Source organism: Bos grunniens, chromosome 14 (genome assembly GCF_055505025.1).
Source record: "Bos grunniens cultivar Pamir isolate PY7600 chromosome 14, Bosgru_T2T1.0, whole genome shotgun sequence".
Classification (NCBI taxonomy): domain Eukaryota; kingdom Metazoa; phylum Chordata; class Mammalia; order Artiodactyla; family Bovidae; genus Bos; species Bos grunniens.
This window is the reverse complement of record NC_141178.1, coordinates 47,118,847-47,138,192: the sequence shown is the minus strand read 5'-3', so window position 1 is coordinate 47,138,192 and position 19,346 is coordinate 47,118,847. Positions and strand designations below refer to the sequence as shown.

At 38.3% G+C, this 19,346-nt stretch overlaps 2 protein-coding genes across 12 annotated transcripts in view; both read right to left on the bottom strand.

The window, feature by feature from the left end:
* EYA1 (EYA transcriptional coactivator and phosphatase 1) overlaps positions 1-19,346 on the bottom strand; it is a 627,341-nt gene that overhangs the window by 425,852 nt on the left and 182,143 nt on the right. The window lies entirely within an intron of this gene.
* LOC147359370 (uncharacterized) overlaps positions 10,666-19,346 on the bottom strand; it is a 51,443-nt gene continuing 42,762 nt past the window's right edge. For 4 of the 10 annotated variants that reach the window (XM_086336608.1, XM_086336609.1, XM_086336612.1 and 1 more), the window contains 2 exons: positions 16,396-16,573; positions 12,060-12,137 (listed from right to left, as the gene is read on the bottom strand). In XM_086336608.1, coding sequence (XP_086192734.1) covers positions 16,473-16,573 — 101 coding nt within the window. In that variant the 3' untranslated portion in view covers positions 12,060-12,137; positions 16,396-16,472. The other 6 variants (XR_015140744.1, XM_086336611.1, XR_015140745.1 and 3 more) reach the window with 5 other exon arrangements.

Sequence of the window (19,346 nt, the reverse complement as noted above, 5' to 3'; positions counted from 1 at the left end):
GATCATATGGTGGTTCTATTCCCAGTTTTTTGAGGAAACTCCACACTGTTCCATAGTGGCTGCACCAATTTACATTCCCACCAATAGTGTACAAAGTTTCTGTTTTCTTCACATCCTTGCCAACATTTGTTATTTATATTATTTACTTGTGATGGCCATTCTGACAGGTTATGAGATGATATCTTCCTGTGATTTTGATTTATTTGCCTTTCCCTGATGATCAGCAATGTTAAGTATCTTTCCATGTGAATATTCCCCTTAAAATTTTTCTCTTCAGGTATTCTGTCCACTTTTTTGATTGATATGTTTGGTTTTTTGATTTTAAGTTGTATGAGCTATTATATATTTGGCATATTAACCTGTTGTCAGCCATTATTTGCAAATATTTCCTCCAGTTTATTAGTCTTTTTTTTTGTTGTTGATGGCTTCCTTTTTGGTGTAAAAGATGTTAAGCTTACTTAGGTCCCATTTGTTTATTTTTGCCTCTATTTCTTTTGCCTTAGGAGACAGATCCCCCCAAAATTTTTGCTATGATTTATGCCTAAGAATGTTCTGCCTATGTTCTCTTCTAAGAGTTTTATGGTTTCAGTTCTTACATTTAATGTATTTTGAATTTGTTTTTGTTACTATAGAGTTAATATGTATATATTAACACAGAGCAGGAAAAGACATTTAGGAAATATGGCAAATAAAAAAACAATTTAAATAATAAACAATAGTAAAAATAAGCCATCTAAGACATTGCACTAGGCAGAACTACTGAATCCTCACAGTACCAAAACAATCCTATCTCATGTAGTTTGTGCTGAATACTTAAACTGAATAGAGAAGACTTTTAAAATGAGGACGCTCATGTGCTTCAAAGCTTTCTATAAATGTGCAGCCAGAATGTAATGTGAAGGTTTGTGTGTGTTTATGTGTGTTTTTATGGGACTCCTCATAGCTAAGATATTTTGGAGGGTACATGACCATTTCTAGTCCTGAAAATAAAATCAGTCTAGTCGAAGTAAATAATTATGGTCAAGGAAAATAAGTTATTTGAAGTAGTCAGCTTCTAGTGAAAACATTCCAAGCCCAACAAGCAATTTTGTTCCTGTGTTTATCCTAGGACTCCATTACTACACCACAGAGACATGGGTCTTCTGTGTGTCTCTGTGCGGAGATTTAATTAACCATGAAGGTGCTTGATGGTGAGGAATCCTGCTTATGCATGGTGTTTTAACATCTATGAAAAGGAAATACCACGGGTTTCAGGTCTGGTCACGCAGCCATACATTTCCATTCAGAAACAACTGGGAGGGGTGTATTCCTTAAATAAATAAACTGACTGAAAATATGTGTGGCTGCCCATGAGATAAAATGACTGACAATTACCATTTTCGATTGATCAAAATGACTCAATATTAGAAGGACTTTTAAAACATATATATATATATATATATATATGTATATGGCACATGCTGAAGAAATGAGAATATATCAGGATCTTACCCTTAAGTAAAGATTTTAATCAAGAAAGATCTTAGAAAGCAGTTGAACAATCTGAAGTCATAGACTCATGCTGACCACTTGAATGTAACTTCAAAATATGCAATATAGATTTATACCCCCATGAAAAGTTATTTTTTGACAAGAATAGCCCCAATTTGGATTAACTAGAGGACTGGAAAAGAAGAGAAAAGCCACATGTGCCTCCACCAACAGTAAAATATGAAACAAAAACTATAAATGTAAAGACTAGGTTTCCAGTGCTTTCAACTTCTGCAACCTATTTGAAGAAGGCAGATACCATTTTCATATGTTACCTGGCCATGTGTTATCTGGTGGTCATTTTTCCCAGCGCCAGATACATTTTCAGCTGCACAAACCAGTCACTTTTGTTTGCAGCCGTCACTTGGTCTAGACAGACAATTCTTTAGAGATTCACTCTCTTTTGATAAGTTTATCAGATTTCCAGCCTCGTTTTTCCTTTATAATTTTCTACGTACTCCTATCTCTCCTGTTTGCACATGTGATGTAACGACATTTATTGGTTGGTGAAGGTCATTCAGTGGCCTAAAGCCTTTGACATCAGCAGAAAGATCAGAAGAAAAGAACAGTCTATAGTGGATTCTGCACACCCGCCAAACTTTCCTGTTGGGAATTATTCCTTTCTCACCAACCATAAGAATAACCATCCCCTACCTGAATCCCAGTTTCCTGAAATAGTGAGTCCCAAGGGAAATCAGGTGACCTAAGAAAACCAATGGAGGAGTTAGGAACACACTGGGAATGATCCAGCACCTAGGTTCAAGCCCTAATTTTGTCACTGCTAGACTTGCAATCCTAGGCAATTACCAACCTTCTCATATTCCTTTTCCCTGCTGTAAAAGGGAGAGTAATTGTGAGGATTACATGGAAAAAAAAATGCCTAAAAATTTCCCTGCACGATGCCCACAATATTATAATCAGCCAATAAATATTAGCTAGTCTTACTAAAAGTCAGATGCAATCATTTGAACCTCAGCAGGGAGATACTGGGAGCATGGCATACAAAAATTTTGTGTTTCTACTGATATTTATTTGCTCTGGCAAGCTTTATTTTGTATGAGCACACACACAAAAAGAGTTCTATCGATAGAGGGGCTTTTAGAAAGACAAAAGAGTAAGGAGAGCTTTAATCAAGTTGTGCTCAGGCATGGGGATATTTTTTGTTTATTTTCAGAGCAGGAGCACTGGGCTTTGGGAGTCCTATCCTGCCGGATGTGTGAGATATTTAAAAATCAATTCCAGAGACCAAAGTGGTACTGTTCAAGACGCATCAAGGGCCAGATTTGAACTACATGGTCAATGTAAATAATGTAAAGGCACAAGTCACACTTCACGGTAAGCCAAACCAAATAAAAGGAGTCAGACAAGCTAATGAAATAATTAAAATTAGTGGAAAAGGACCGGTTGACAGCAAGAAGTCCATTTCTGTAGACAAACCACTTAGCTCTCAAAACATATACACATTCATATATGATGGCTACAAATGAGCTTGCAATTTTCCTCTGAAAGTATTTGAGCAGGAAATAAAATCTTTTCCCAGTGGATGAAATAACAGTCGTTTCTGCCAATCTAAGCAAGGCAGATTTAAATTTTATATGTGTCCAAGTGCTCATTCCCCCTTAGTTAATAACCTGCATGGTGGAAACATTTCAAATGAAAGGGAGTTCACAGCCCTACAGCCCAGCTCTGAATATATCTTACCATACATGTAAACAAGCAAACCATTATGTTTCTTATTGAGATAAAGAATACAATGATAAGTGGGGACTTTTCACAAAACAAAGAGCTTCCTGTTGGGAGTGTGGATAATCTTCCAGAAAACCCTGTGTTTTGGCAAATCTCACCAGATTAATCTATTAGGCATCTCCTTTCATTATCAAATTTCTGCTGCCTATCACCGTGACTGCCTTATCAAGCACCCCTTTTTCAAAAGCAGGCCCATTCCTAAGATTTCAGATGCTGGCCTTCCTCGCTCAGAAAACAGGTGCCCCTACTGTTTGCAGGCAGCAAAGGGCTCTGCACAGAAGCCTGGGAAAGGGCAGGACTATCAGACTCTGTTCTACCTGAAGGAACAGGTAACAGAAAACTGTTGACTCAATGAATAGAACTTAATTGGCACACATTAGCCAGAAGTGAGTGTTTTTCCGAATTAAAATTCTTTCAAAATTTCCCACTGACAAGAAAAGCTTAGAAAAGAAAAAAACACAGAAGATTATTTTGTGATTATCCAATGGACAGCTTCAAACAAGGGAACTATTCTTTCTGGAATTCTTTTGTAAACATTTTGTTCACCCAAATTCATCCTTTAAATTAAGTATTGAGGTTTATGACAACTTCACAGAGTTATCTATAGGGCTTAATGTTATGCTGGGAACATTGTCGATATTCAGGAGGAAACAAATTCCATGGCTCTACAAAAGACTAATATTCCAAGTCAATTAGCATGATGTATCAGGTTTTCTGGTTTTCAGTGTGTCTCCATTCGCCAGTCTGTCTTCTTTTCTTACTTAATAAAATCAGGCATGTAGTTTCTGACCAGACCTTTTGTGTGCTAGGCCAGGGTCACCCACTAACACAGGACAATGAAACCCACCACTAACAAAAAAGCTCAGTTTCTCTGGGGATGTGCCCAAATATGCATATATGAGCACCAGATTGTTTATATTACAGGTAATATTTGTAGTCTAGATATATGTTCTACTGATATTGAAAGTTATTTGCAGATGGTCATTCAGAGGAACACAATCATTTTGTTTTGCTTAGTCAATGCCAGGATTTCTTCAGCTTCTTCTTGTCATATCTGTCCCCAGCAAGTTCTGGTCTTTCTAGTCTTATCCAGGCCCATCTGCATTCTCCAGCAAGTAGAAAGACTTCATTCTCTACTGTGAACTGAGCTCTTAAAAACTTGGCCGGTGTGTGCTTTACTGTAATAAAACCAAGGCATTCAGGAAGGCCACCGTACTGACAACCGGAAGATCCAGTCTGCCTGCAGCTCCCCCGCCTGCCGGCAGGATGCTCAGCACTTGGGTGCTGGCTCTCCAGGGTGGTAGGAAGCAATTGATAAGCGCATGCCTTTGCTTCCGGCCCTCTACAGCACTCGCTTTGTTTCATCTACAGATGATTAAATGGTCTACAGGGCAATTATGAACTGGAGGAAGGAACAGCCAACTCTCTCCAGGTTTCCTCAATCAGCGTGATTGAATTTCTCAAAGGCAGAGAGGCAGTAGCAGGAGGCTTTTCGGGGACTTTTCCTGGAAAATGTTCCTGCCGCTCAGAATTGAACCTTTTTCATTTAACTGCTTGCTGTTTCATTTTATTATGTGCAAATTGTGGCTTAATAGATTTACAGTCGCTATAAACTTGCAACCTTCAGGTTAGCCCAAGTGGCTAGTACTTATTAAAATGACTGATATGAACCCCAGAAAAGAGATGGCTACAAATTCTAACCAGAGGTGAGATAAACTCCATTTTAATAAATGGCATGCCTGCATCCAGTCAATGGGATAGTGTTTTTATTGCCCCTTATAAATAATAGAAAAATATAATACATTCATTTAGAGGGAGGAGAAATAATGGGAAAATGCTTGGGAAAAGCTGAAATAGTTATCATGTCACAGTTGATAGGTAAAATGTTCTTCCTTAAAGATATTGGTTTGGAAATGTATATGGTAGGGAAATATGTATATAAATACAGGGTTTAAAAAGTTTCTTTTTTTTGAAAAAGCAGATAGATATTGGAATGAATTTCTTTCCTTCCTGCATATAAAACAGCAACAAAACATCATCCTGTAGTCCAATACACTGCTTATTCTTTCTGTGGCAGCATCTCCATCATGGATTACCATCAACAACAGTCACAGGCAGACTCCCAGTGGTTGAGTCACTTATGTAATGTGAGTGATGTTTATAGATACGTTGAAATACTCTGCTACTCAAATGGGGCTTTGGAAAATAGCTTCAAAGAATAGGTGTATAGGTGTCATGATACCCCTACGTGGTTCCTGAAGCACAGTAACTTGCCGCTTGACCTTGGACTCAGTGATGGAGGCTTCATTTTGGACCTTTACAACTTGGGTTTTTCATGTGTTAAATGGACCTTTATCTTCCCTGATTGGCTCATGCCATTTCAAAAATCCAAAGTTAAAAAAAAAATCCAAAATCCCAGAAAAGAGAAATAGCTTTGAAAGGACAAAATGGTATACCAAGGGCAAATTAATGTAACTATAACTCTTTGTCAAAAAGATTTCATTGGCTGCGTTGGATTAGTGGTCTAACCTGATTAGTTGTTTGTCAGTTGTTAAAAGCATCTATGAGGATTTGGATTGGGACATAGAAAATGTGGCCTATCAGAGGAAGGACAAAAATAATGTAGTGGGAGAAAATCTTTTACATTATGACCTAAGTTTCCAAGAAAATCACATCAGCAAAGACACATATTCAGGATTCTGTGAAAGGATGTAGCCTTTTTAAGTGTGAGCAATCAGTGACTTAGAGACTACTGTTTGAATGCTCAAATCCAGGGCTGGGTAAGTCTGGACTATTTCATGATTAAGCAGAACAAAGGGAGTCCTAATTTTACATGACATGTTGGAAACATACAAATCAGTAAACACTGAATAATAAGACTGCTATATGAAAGCTTCATTGGGATAATATAATTTCTCTTGGTATCATTTAGACTAAAGGAATCTTTTTGCTCTAAATTGTATAATAAAATCTATGATCAAATACTAATCTTAGGAATCTGAGTTCAAGCCACTAATTTAAGTGAATTAATTTTAAATATTTAAATAATATATTTTACTACAGTGTAATTTCATTGACTAATTTATTTTTCCTGAGTGTTTTCCAAAGGAAATCAACTTAATCTATTAGAGATTGGATTAAGTAATTAGCAAATTACTCAGGCTGCCAATTATCTATTTCAACTCTTAGCAAAATCTTTACAAGGGGGAAAAGGATGTGAAATTCAAGTCGGATTGCTTCCTTTTTGAAATTAGTAAAAGACTTGAAGCAGTTGGGGGTGAAAAAAGTTAACAAATATTTTATGTCAGGCAGAGGATGTGATATGGATTTTAATAAATTTAAATTCATTACTATCTTATCTGAAGATTGGCATTTTGTAATTCATTTGGAAATAATAATATGGGTACATGACATAACCCACATAAGGCAATGAAGTAATTTAAAATGTTTGGGTAAAAATATGTTAAAGAAGAAACCAACCATATAGAGTGAGAAATACAAAAATGTTTGCTGAGGAGTTTACTTTATCCACAGTTTCTTTGAACTGTACTCAAAATCCCCAAGATGTTTTTAAAAATGTGTACAAAAAGCATTTAAATATTTAAGTTAATGGCTGCATATATATATTTTTTTGTTTACAAATTTCCCATCTTAAAAATCAAAGGAATATATAATTATTCACTGAGTAACATTATTTGGGGGGAAAAAAATCTCTGTATGAAATGCCCTTGAAATAACATCTGTTTAGTAGAAGGTAGGTAGAAGAACAATCTTTAATTCATCCATCCACACAGCCACTTAAAGTCTAAGAATATGTAAAGTATAATGTGATTTGCTGCATTTTTGTTGTGAAACATAATATTAAAATGGTTCAGAAGCTCCCAAATGTAATTTTAAAATTGCATAGATTTCTACACTTCATTAACAAACGACAGATGTATAGATAATAAGGCTCTAGATCGGAGACTATGCTACTGAGCAGCTGTTAGCACAATGCGGAGGCCAGTTGCAAATCTCATCAATAGTTTCACTGGTTTCCACCACTTGAATGAAAAGTGATAATGTATAGATCTCGCAGTCATTAAGAACTTTCCGTTATTCCTTTAGGATTAATTTGCACTGACCCAGAATTTTGTATTTGCTTAACACAAGCCATGGGTTACTTTGATGTTATCTGCTTCTATAAACAGTAATATACAGTCCTCTCCTGGGCTAAAACAGCTCTTATTCCAGTGAGAATTGACGGTATTAATCATTCTGAAGTCCAAGTGTACTGATCATAAATTGTATGCGGGGCCCTCACTAAGTACCTCCCAGGACTCTCATTTATCAGTAATTCCTCTTTTCCACCTGGATATAAATATATGAAGAGTAATTTATCTCAGAACTTGGGCTCTGTGATCTTCTTGATGTCTGAGTGACAAGAGAACCATTTTGTCAACAAATAAATATTTATTCTCCTAGCTTTTGAAATAAAGAGCTAAATTATCTGCCATTTCTAAAGCCTGATTCCCTCAAGTGGCCAGAAGAGAAAATGCACATGTTTCCCTTAAGTTTCACATATATGAAACAAACCCGGATGACGGCAGATAAAAGGAATCGTTTTCAACAACGTTAAAAATAAAAGATAGTAGCTTTAAATCATGTCCAAGATATCAACATAGACTTATTTTTTACCATACAATAAGGCTAAAAATGCTAGCTACAATTTATGAACCATTGGGTCTGGAAAAATGTCTGGAGAGCATTATATTTTTTTAAATGCAAACTTGCAAAGATCTGCAGAAATATTTAATTTAAACTAAAGCTGAACAAATAACTCAGCTTAAGATTAATACAAATCAAAAGAAAACACAGAAGTAAACTTTGTTACACAGGTATTATTAGCAAAGTTTTCCTCCCACACCCACTACAAATTAGCTGCCAAATCTGAGAAGGGGTTGAGCCTGGTGTATATTTTTAAAGGGAAAATATCCTCATAAAATACGGAAGAAGATAGGCAAGGGGGACAGTAACCAGAAAGGATATTCAGATGGAAGCCTTTAATTTCAGGAAGTGTTCATTTCTTCATATGACCTCATTTGGTAGCTTTCGGAATTTTTCATCACATAAGTGAAAGAAGGCAAACTAATACACACAGACTCCAACTCCTGAACACAGAGATATTTCTGCAACATTTCTGGTTTCATCCCAAGCATGGCTTGGATTTGTGAATTTTGAAGCTCTCCCTGTTTCACTGTGAACATTTGGCTTTGAAATTTTGCTGGGCTCCATACTTATCAGTGTTTGAGTTTATTTTATGTTAATCACCTTAAAAATCCAATCCTTAAAATGTCAATAGAAACAACAAAAATATAAATAAACCATTGCAATGAGCCAAAAAGACCCAATTTAAGAAGGTAAACCTAAAAAAAGTTTTGCCAGAGTGTAAACGGGAAGGATTAAACACTTTGCAAACACAATCTTTTCTTTTTTCTAAAACTATAAACACAACTTCTTTTTCCAAATACGATCAAAAAAACAAACACACACACACACACACACAGAAACAGACTGTGGAAATATGTGATTCCCCAAATTATTCTACAAACCGCCATTTGACAGTCTCTTTTGGAAGCTTAGTTTAGTGCATGCAGAGTCCTGCTTTCAAAGCCCAACTTCCTTGGTATTGTAGCTCCTCATTAGATGAGATCTTCTTCTCATGTTAAAATCTGTCTGAGTTTGCCATTTGTAAATTGCATTGTTTGCAGAGTTCAACACTGAACTGGTTGAGTCAAGGATACCTGAGTATTCTTGTTCCAGGTTCCCTAACAGGCTGTAATCTGAATACAAGAGCCTTACTAACAAAAATGTCTCCCCTAAACAGGGGCGATGGTGTTTGACATTCTATCACAAGACTCCTTTTGGATTTTTCTCTTTGACACTGCTTTTACAAAGCATAATTCTTGGGAGGTACAATACATGCTGTTAGCATACCCAAGATGCTGGGGCGAGGTAGGGAATGCGGAAGGATATTGCATGACCTCTTCAAGGATCTCTCCATGTATAGAGGCTCCTCCCACTCCAGCCCCTTCTCTCCACTTCCCAGACTATTGCCAGTCATTCTGCCACAGGCATGGAAACATTTCATACCACCCCTGATCTTTCACCATGCCCTGCATAGCTGCTTAAACTTTCACTTTCTCTCTCTTACACATACACACACACACACACACACATGTATTACAGTTTTAATGAACTTTTCATTATGCCAAGTTCTTTCATCATTCTGTGTGTGTGTGTGTGTGTGTGTATGTGTTTGTTCATCATTCAGTCGTGTCCGACTCTTTGCGATCCATGGACTGCACCCTAGTAGGCTCCTCTGTCCATCAAATTCTCCAAGCAAGAATACTGGAGTGGGTAGCTATTCCCTTCTCTAGGGGATCTTCCCAACCCAGGGATAGTACCTGGGTCTCCTGCATTGCAAGTGGATCTTTTACCATCTGAGCCAGGGAATCACTTCCTAACTCCTTCGTATAGGCTTGTTTTCTTCTCCCTGCAGTTCCTTGTTTTTTTTTTTTTTTTTTTGCTTGTTAAACTCCTACTTTGTCCTTTAAGATCCAGTTCAAATGACATTTTCCCAGTGAAGTCTTTCTAAGACATTCATTTATTATTTATTCAAGAATTATTTATTGGGTACCTCCCATTTGCCAAGAAGAGCGTTTGGTGTGAGGATTTTAGTGGTAAGCAAAAATACACCAAATTTTTGATAAGTTTAAGGTATAGTGGAGAGACAAAGTAAAAGTGAAAGTCACTCAGTCTGTGCCTGACTCTTTGCAAACCCCATTGGCTATACAGTCCATGCAATTCTTCAGGCCAGAATACTGGAGTAGGTAGCCTTCCCTTCTCCAGAGGATCTTCCTGACCCAGGAATCAAACTGGGGTCTCCTGCATTGCAGGCAGATTCTTAACCAACTGAACTATGAGGGAAGCCCAGTGGAGAGACCAATATCCAGTGAATACATACAAACAAATGAGATTCTGTACCTGTGTTAGTGCTATGGAATAGTTTTTCATTGCCATGATCATCTGAAGAGGTAATGTTTGTGTGGAGAGTTGAAGGATGGATACAATTTAGCAAGTAAGGAGGAGGGGATTAGTGTTCTAGGCTGAGGGAATAGCCTGTACAAAGGTTGGGATGGGAGGGATTACAGCAAAAAGAAGAGAGTAGAAATAAGCCAGAATTGAATTATGCAATGATTCCTTAGTTGAATCATTAAAAGTGTATAAAATAAAATAAAAAGATAGATATACTAAACTCACAAAAATTAAAATCTTTTGCATTTCAACAGACACCATCAAAAAAGTGAAAAGATAACCCATAGAATGGAAGAAAATAGTTGCAAGTCATATATCTGATGAATGGTTTATATCCAGAATATATAAAAAGCTCTTATAACTCAACAACAAAAATACAATCCAATAAAAGTAGGCAAACAATTTGATCAAACATTTCTCCAAAGAAGTTATACAAATATTCAGTAAATATATGAAAAGATATTAAATTTCATTAGTTGTTGTTGTTCAGTCACTCAGCCGTGTATAACTCTTTGCGACCCCATGAACCACAGCACACCAGCCTTGCCTGTCCTTCAGCATCTCCAGGAGCTCGCTCAAACTCATGTCCATCAAGTCAGTGATGCCATCCAACCATCTGATCCTCTATCATTCCCTTCTCCTCCTGTCTTCAATCTTTCCCAGCATCAGGGTCTTTTCCAATGAGTCAGCTCTTTCCATCAGGTGGCCAAAGTACTGGAGTTTTTAGCTTTGGCACCAGTCCTTCTGATGAACACCCAGGACTGATCTCCTTTAGGATGGACTGGTTGGATCTCCTTGCAGTCCAAGGGACTCTCAAGAGTCTTATCCAACACCTCAGTTCAAAAGCATCAATTCTTTGGCACTTGGCTTTCTCTATAGTCCAGCTCTCACATCCATACATGAACACTGGAAAAACCATAGCCTTGACTAGATGGACCTTTTTTGGCAAAGTAATGTCTCTGCTTTTTTTTTTTTTTTATTTTTTGTGTGTGTCTCTGCTTTTTAATATACTGTCATATTAAAAAGGTTGATCATAGCTTTTCTTCCAAGGAGCAAGCATCTTTTAATTTCATGGCTGCCGTCACCATCTGCAGTGATTTTGGAGCCCATGAAAATACAGTCTGTCACTATTTCCATTGTTTCCCCATCTATTTGCAATGAAGTGTTGGGACTGGATGCCATGATCTTTGTTTTCTGAATGTTATTAGGAAAATACAAACCAAAATTATGATAAGATACCACTTCATACCCACAAAGATGGCTATAATAGGTAGATAGAAATAAAGGTTGACAAGAATGTAGAAAACTGTAACCTACATGGCTGGAGGGAATATATGAAACTGTGGAAACTGTGGAGGTATTGGAAAATAGTTTTTCATTAAAAAAAATAGACATCATATGATCTAGCAGTTCCTTTTCTAGATATCTATCCAAGAGCAGCAAAAGATATATGTCCACCCAAAGATTGTGCATGAATGTCCATGGCAGCATTATTCATGACACCTCTAAAATAGTGACAACCTGAATGTCCATCAGCTGAGGAATGGATAAATAAAATGTGGTCTACCCATACGACAGAATACTATTGTACAATAAAAAGAAACGAAGTACTGAAACACGCTTGCAACATGGATGACCTTCAAAAACATAATACTCAGAGAAAAAAGCCAGTCACAGAAGGATGCTTATTATGTGATTATACTTACATAAAACATCCAGAAAACGCAAGTATGGAGTTGGGATTTTCGGACCAAAGAGTAACTGTATATGGATGCAAGGTTTCCCTGTAGGGTGATGGAAATGTTCTCTATTTAGATTGAGACGATGTTTGTAAAACTCTAAATATATCACAATTTTTTCAATTGTACACTTAAAACAGGTGAAGACTGACTTCTATGGTATGTAGATTGTATTTCAATAAAGTCATCCAGAAAAATCAAAAGCCTGCACAGCTGGAACCCATATTGTGAAGGAGACGTGAGGGGACACCAGAGCAGGGTGATATGGGGTCTTGGAGGCTGCCGTATTAAGAAGCTTTGTTCTTATTCTCAAAGGGGTAGAAGACTATAAAAGGATTTTAATCAGGGATGAGTGATGATGATGTAATTAAATTCACCTTTTGAAGAACTCTATGGTTAAAGCACACAAAAAACTTGGAGTTAAAGACACAACAGGTAGATTGTGTATGTGTTTACGTGTGTGGGTGTGTACATACTCACCAAGTCGATATTTCTAATTTCAGAGCTATCATATTTAGTAGTGACTTACTCATTTGTCTGCCTTTATCTATCCATTTCAGTCCTGAATATTCATTGGAAGGACTGATGCTGAAGCTGAAAGTCTAATACTTTGGCTACCTGATGCGAAGAACTGACCCATTGGAAAAGACGCTAATGCTGGGAAAGATTGAAGGCAGGAGGAGAAGCAGACGAGAGGATGAGATGGCTGAATGGCATCACTGACTCAATGGACACAAGTTTGAGCAAGCTGCAGGATTTGCTGTTGGACAAGAAAGCCTAGCATGCTGCAGTCCATGGGGTCTCAAAGAGTCAGACATGACTGAGCAACTGAACTGACTGATCTGTTCTTTTATCCTTTCTTCCTGCAGCTCTGGAAGATGGGAATGATGTCTTATTTAATCTTGTGTTCCAGTACCCAGCCCTTGTCTGGCATCCAACAGGCTCTCAATCATTATATGATGAATGATGTTCAAAGACCACTGGAACACAGAGCAACCTCAGCTTGACTACTTTGCTGATATGATAGACTGCTTGTCTTCTGTCCAGTTTGGTAGTTTTATAACTGGAACAACATCTCTAGTCAGAAGACTCTGCATCAGTGCCATGCTTCCCACTCTGCCCTAAACTCTTTTGGAATCATTATTTTAGGCACATATCAGTAAGCAAATTGTAATAACATGTTCTCTGCGAGCCTATTGCAGTTGTTCAAATATTGGCAACAAAATTCTAACTTAGGTATTTTCCAAATTTTGTGTACTCTCAGCCTGTAGTCTTGAAAGCCTGTTTCCACAGGCTGAATGTGATTTGTTAGACTGAATAAAATATTGGTAAAATTGATTATGCTACCTGAAACTGATGTATAAAGATATATATATATATATGTGTGTGTGTGTGCTAAGTCACTTCAGTTCTGTCCGACTCTTTGTGATCTCATGGACTGTAACCTGCCAGGCTCCTCTGTCCATGGGATTCTCCAGGTAAGAATACTGATATGAGTTGCCATGCCCTCCTCCAGAGGATCTTCCAGACCCAGGGACTGAACCCATGTCTCTTATGTCTCCTGCATTGACAGACGGGTTTTGTACCACTGAGCCACCAGAGGAGCCCATATGAATTATAGTGCACAATCAATTATATGAAGTGAAGTGAAAGTCGCTCAGTCGTGTCTGATTCTTTGCGACCCCATGGAGTATACAGTCCATGGAATTCTCCAGGCCAGAATGCTGGAGTGGGTAGCTATTCTCTTCTCCAGGGGATCTTCCCAACCCAGGGATGGAACCCAGGTCTCCTGCATTGCAGGCGGATTCTTTACCAGCTGAGCCACAAGGGAAGCCCGAGAATACTGGAGTGGGTAGCCTATCCCTTCTCCAGTGGATCTTCCCGACCCTATGAGCCTCTCAAAAAAGAGGCTTTCCTGTCATATTATTCATATGCACACACACACACACATGAATATGTGTGTGTGTGTGTGTGTGTATATATATACACACACAAATAATAGGACAGGAAAGCCTATTTTTTGAGAGGCTTATATAATTGATTGTACACTACAATTCATTTTAAAGGAAAGAAGGGAATGAGATGGAAAGAAACTCATACCGTAGAATAAGGAAAACCAAAGCGATTCCCACCCCAAATCCTAGAGATAGTTCACGTTCAGCCCCATCATCTCCATTTCACATATACATGTGGTGTTTTGAAAGAGAACTCAAGTCCAGAATTAGGAGCATGAGATCCTGAATGAAATAAAGACCCTATTCTGTTGTACAAAGAGTCATAAACAAAGGGAAAAACAAAAACAGCAAAATCTTTTTGAAAATGAATCGGCTAGAATTATCTCCTACCATTTTACTTATTTAAAAGTCAATTTCATATGATTTGACAAAATTTAAGGAAATTATGCAAAAGAAAACAGTGAGCATTAAGTGAGTCTCATAGCACATTTCTATATATTCTTTTCACTATTTTGACAGAACCTCTATTGAATCTGTACTCCTGGAACTGCAGACTTGGGGTTCAGTGTAACATGTATTACCTAGGTAAGTTACTGGTTGCCGTACAGCTTTTCTTCCACACACAGTTCATGACCTTTGGGGCACAGCCAGAGAGGCACTGAAAAAGAATTTGTCCAGCAACCATTTCAATCAAATGTTCTGTTTAATTTTTTAACAGTTCAAATTGACTGGTTATCTAAATCGGCTGTTGCTGCATTCATATCTAGGGAGGAACCATTGGTGAATGTTTTGATTTGCTGTAATTGACTGGGCTAAAATCTTTACTGCTTTAACCACTTTTTTAATCACTTTATTACATTTTGGAGAACTTTCTCCAATTTGCTTTTCTCATCGAGCTCAACCTTTAAAGATTGCCTAGTGTTCTAAGGTTTAGATGTTTTTGAGTAATTCAAAAGAAAAAGAGGCAAAAGAGGTAAAACTATGTTTCTTTCATTTTGCTATCAGTCAAAAATAAAAGCAGATTTCTCTCAGACGAGACCCCACCCACAAATCAACTTTGAGAAGCATCAAACTGTAATGTAATTTCAAAAGAAAATTTCTTAGAAAATAACATAAGCCGTTATGATTGTACTGCTCAACAATTTGGAATCTATCTGTAGCATAGAGCTTTTATAAAGTCCAGGTGCTGTTTTAAACATTTTAACTTTAATAATTTAGACTACAGGAATGATATAAACCATCTGTATCTTCCTGGTTGTAAGCAGTGAATTTCCTTCTCACAGTTGGACTGCACTTACATTCTATAAGCCAAGGGGGCAGCTAACCTCTCCTTGCATGGTAGCCATCTTTTGTAATAGAATCTGAAATAAGAGTATGTTGTGCATAGTTGTGTTATATGGTCTGAAACTTAAATAAATATGTTTTGAGCAATACTTAAACATTATTGTGCAGTTTAAACTTAAGTTGTTGCAGTTTAAAAGTCAGGAAGATTTTATGAAGACCTCATATTTTGGACTACAAAGACTTAGAACTTTTCATTAGTTATAAAAGTTCACATTTTAGCCATCCAGAGTAAAAATAAAATCCATTAACAGGTGTTAACAGAGAAGGCAATGGCACCCCACTCCAGTACTCTCGCCTGGAAAATCCCATGGCGGGAGGAGCCTGGTAGGCTGTAGTCCATGGGGTCGCTAAGAGTTGGACACGACTGAGCGACTTCACTTTCACTTTCACTTTCATGCATTGGAGAAGGAAATGGCAACCCACTCCAGTGTTCTTGCCTGGAGAATCCCAGGGACGGGGGAGCCTGGTGGGCTGCCGTCTATGGAGTCACACATAGTCGGAAACGACTGATGCGACTTAGCAGCAACAGGTGTTAAGAATGGTCTACCAAAAGTTGTCACTATCTCAGGCCATTTGGTGAGGCACACTTAAGCACATTTCTTAATGAATGCTCAAAGGTGCCATCAGAGGTGACATGATGGGTCATGATATCTTCCCTGAGCTGGCAACTTACAGAGCTAGCACTTCAGACATCTCATAAATAATCAGGAAGAGAGTTAAAGGCAAGGCAGAAGGGTACTCACGTCTGTAAGCCTGAGACCACCTTCAGCAAGTGGGAGATGAATTGGGTAGAACAGGATAATGCTTATCAGGATGCATTCAAGTATTGTGGAGAATAGTTTAAAAAAGGAATGATGAGTATCAGCAAATGGAGTAAGGGTGCCGAGTCAGCGTGCAGAATCGGTAGTAAGGCAAGAGTCATCAAGAATGGGAAGACATCACAGGAGAGAGGGGTAGTACTTGATGTCATGCTTAGAGGTCTCAAGGCAACATCAGGGTCTCACCTCCCAACACACCAGATGTCTTGGTGTGCTTGGCTAGGTTCTCTTCCTAGGAGGTACTCAGGGACTTGTCCTTGGGGTCAGGTGACACCCTGCGACAAGCAGCCACTCTGCAATGCTGAGATATGTGAGCTTCTGTCGTCCTTGTACTCATGCAGCTTGCACTTTTCCATGCCAGACACTGCAATTTCAGGCAGGTAAAAACAAGACTGTTAAGTAAAAGGAAATGTCTATTGGAAAGAACAATTCAGCAACTTTACACAATGCTGAGTTCTGGGTTAATTTCAACATGTCAGGAAAAAAAACGATCTAGCCACGCATGATAAAACAACTTTGACAGTTTGATGGAGGTCTAGTATGTAGCGGCTGGCAGCAACCCGACCATGGTCAGCTGCGTGAAGCGGGAGCCAGGTGCTCCTTTGCTTCAGGAGAGGCGTGGCTGCCCACACGATAGTCACTACTGCCCAAATACTCCAGCAGAATACAAGACCATGACCATTACCTGTATGGTGAAGGCACACTAGTCAGGATAGAGGAATCAAGGCATTTAAGAGCCATGTGATATCATCACTATACATGTATATTCACACATATGTATATATACATATGCACACACTTTTAATGATTCTGTAATTAGAAAATACATGATAAACACAAGGAACTGTATTAAATACTTTGTAATAATCTATAATGAAAAAGAATCTAAAAAAGAATATGTTTATATATATATATATCTGAATCACTTTGCTGTACACCTGAAACTAACACAATATTGTAAATCAACCGTACTTCAATAAAAAATAAAATGAAGATACATGATAGAAATAAAATTAAAACCACTAATACCCTTTCAGCTCTGAAATTGTTGCAGAGTGGAGATATGTTTATCCTTTGAAAAAGAAATCCTGAAACTTGAAGAAAAAAACCACAGCTCAGGTCACTAAACATTTATTGAGCACCTACTATGTATAGGCTAGGTGTTACAAAACAATTCACAAAACATAGGTCTGGCCAGAAAGCTAGTGGGCTTCACCAGAATCTAGTGAGAAATACTGTATAAATAACTAACTAAAACATACGAAAGAGGGTGAGACGCTTCTAGTAGAGGTGCGTGCAGTAGTAAGGTACGATGGCAGATGGGGACATTATTTTTGTAGAACATCCATGATGTGCCGTCTCACGTGTGTCACAGTTGTACCTAATGCTTAACGCCGTAGTGGAAATAATGGAAGTTGTCCAGTTCAGGTCAATTCAGTCACTGTGGGTTGGAGTATAGACACTTTAGGGTGAATAATTGACTCAGGGTTCAGGGTCAGTTATTGGAAAGGTCAAACTTCACATAGAACTTTCTCCTCTCTCAAGGAAACTCAGAAGGTTGTTTGAGTGTAGAGGGGTGGTGTCTGGTTGTCTGAGTGCTGCCTCTTTTCTCTCTGGTCTCTGCTGAGATGTCCTCTCCCCTGTGATCTATGGCCCTGGTTCCTGTCCTGCAGTGTCTGCAGCTGCTGTACCCAGCTTTGTCTGCCTGTGGGGAGTGCCAGAATCTCCTGCTGTCTGAGCCCTAGGTTCTGGAGGTGTGAGTCCTCTGTACCTTCTTTACCTCACCCAGCACTTAGAATACCCCACCTGTGGAATCTCCCCCAAAATAGGACATCTAGGAAATCGGGGATGGAGGTTGTTATGGAGGTTGGGCTGTTTCTCACCCTGTATATTTCATGCTGCCATATTTTTATTTCTATCACAATTATCCCATACAAAAGTTGGAAATAGTGTGAGGCAGCCTCCTCCCAGAATCCCAAGTGGGAAACCTGGTCAGGCTCCTTTGTTCTCAGCATCCTTATCTAGATCTCCATCTTGGAGCATCTCTTGCCCTTTGTAGGAAACCACCCAGAGGTGTCAGGGAACATGTTAGGTCACTGTCTGGGTTCCCTTTCCCTCCAGCCTCCTCCATTCATACTTGGAAAGGATGAGAAAATGACATTGCTCCCCCTGTGCTCTCCAGCACAGTGGTTTAAAGACCATTTTTTGAAGTTTAAAGGAAGTGTTTGGAACTCAGGAAGAACTTTTACTCTAAAAAGCCAAGCTCTTGCAAATCAGAAGGTCTTTGATTTCAAACTCAGGTACCTGGTTATTGTCTAGAATAGACTTTGTATTTTCAATTGCATTCATTCTCCCTAGAAGCAGTTAATGGATGCCTTAGGTAGGCAACCGCAGAGTCTAGTACCTTCCTTCTAGTACCTTCTTCAGTGTGAATGGATTACTATCGTCTTTCATTGTCTTAATTATTTTACAACTCAGGAAGTTGTAGAAAACTGATGCAATGTAAATGATTCTTGTTAAATGAAATGCAAGTAAGATTTGTCTGGTGAAGACACAACTAATTAATGCCTACTGACCACTTTGCATCCGTTAGCAAATTCACTTCAGCATCTGTAATAGCATAGTATGAGGGTGAATATTAATTCTCCGTTGTGCCAGTTATAACAGCTAAACATTTTCCTTATTAATTACTGAGTTTAAGAATTTTTGTTATGCATTCATTTTATATTTGTATGAGAATTATTTTACTTTTTAAACATTCATTCTTTAACTGCTAAGGGGTTTAATATTTAAAGAAACTCATCAAATTGCCTAAGTTAGACTGGTGTCTCAGATGTTAAAGAATCTGCTTGCAATGCAGGAGACCTAGATTCAATCAATGGGTTGAGAAGATCCCCTGGAGAAGAGAATGGCAGCCCATTCCAGTATTCTTGCCTGGAGAATTCCATGGACAGAGGAGCCTGGTGGGCTACAGTCCATGGGGTTGCAGAAAGTTGGACACAACTGAGCGGCTTTCACTACTACGTTACTAGACAAGTAGTAACTGATAGAAGCAAAATTTGAACTTACATGTTTGATTCTAAATCCAAGCTCCTAAATGCTGTATTGCTCAATGACTAAGACATAAAGAAATCTGA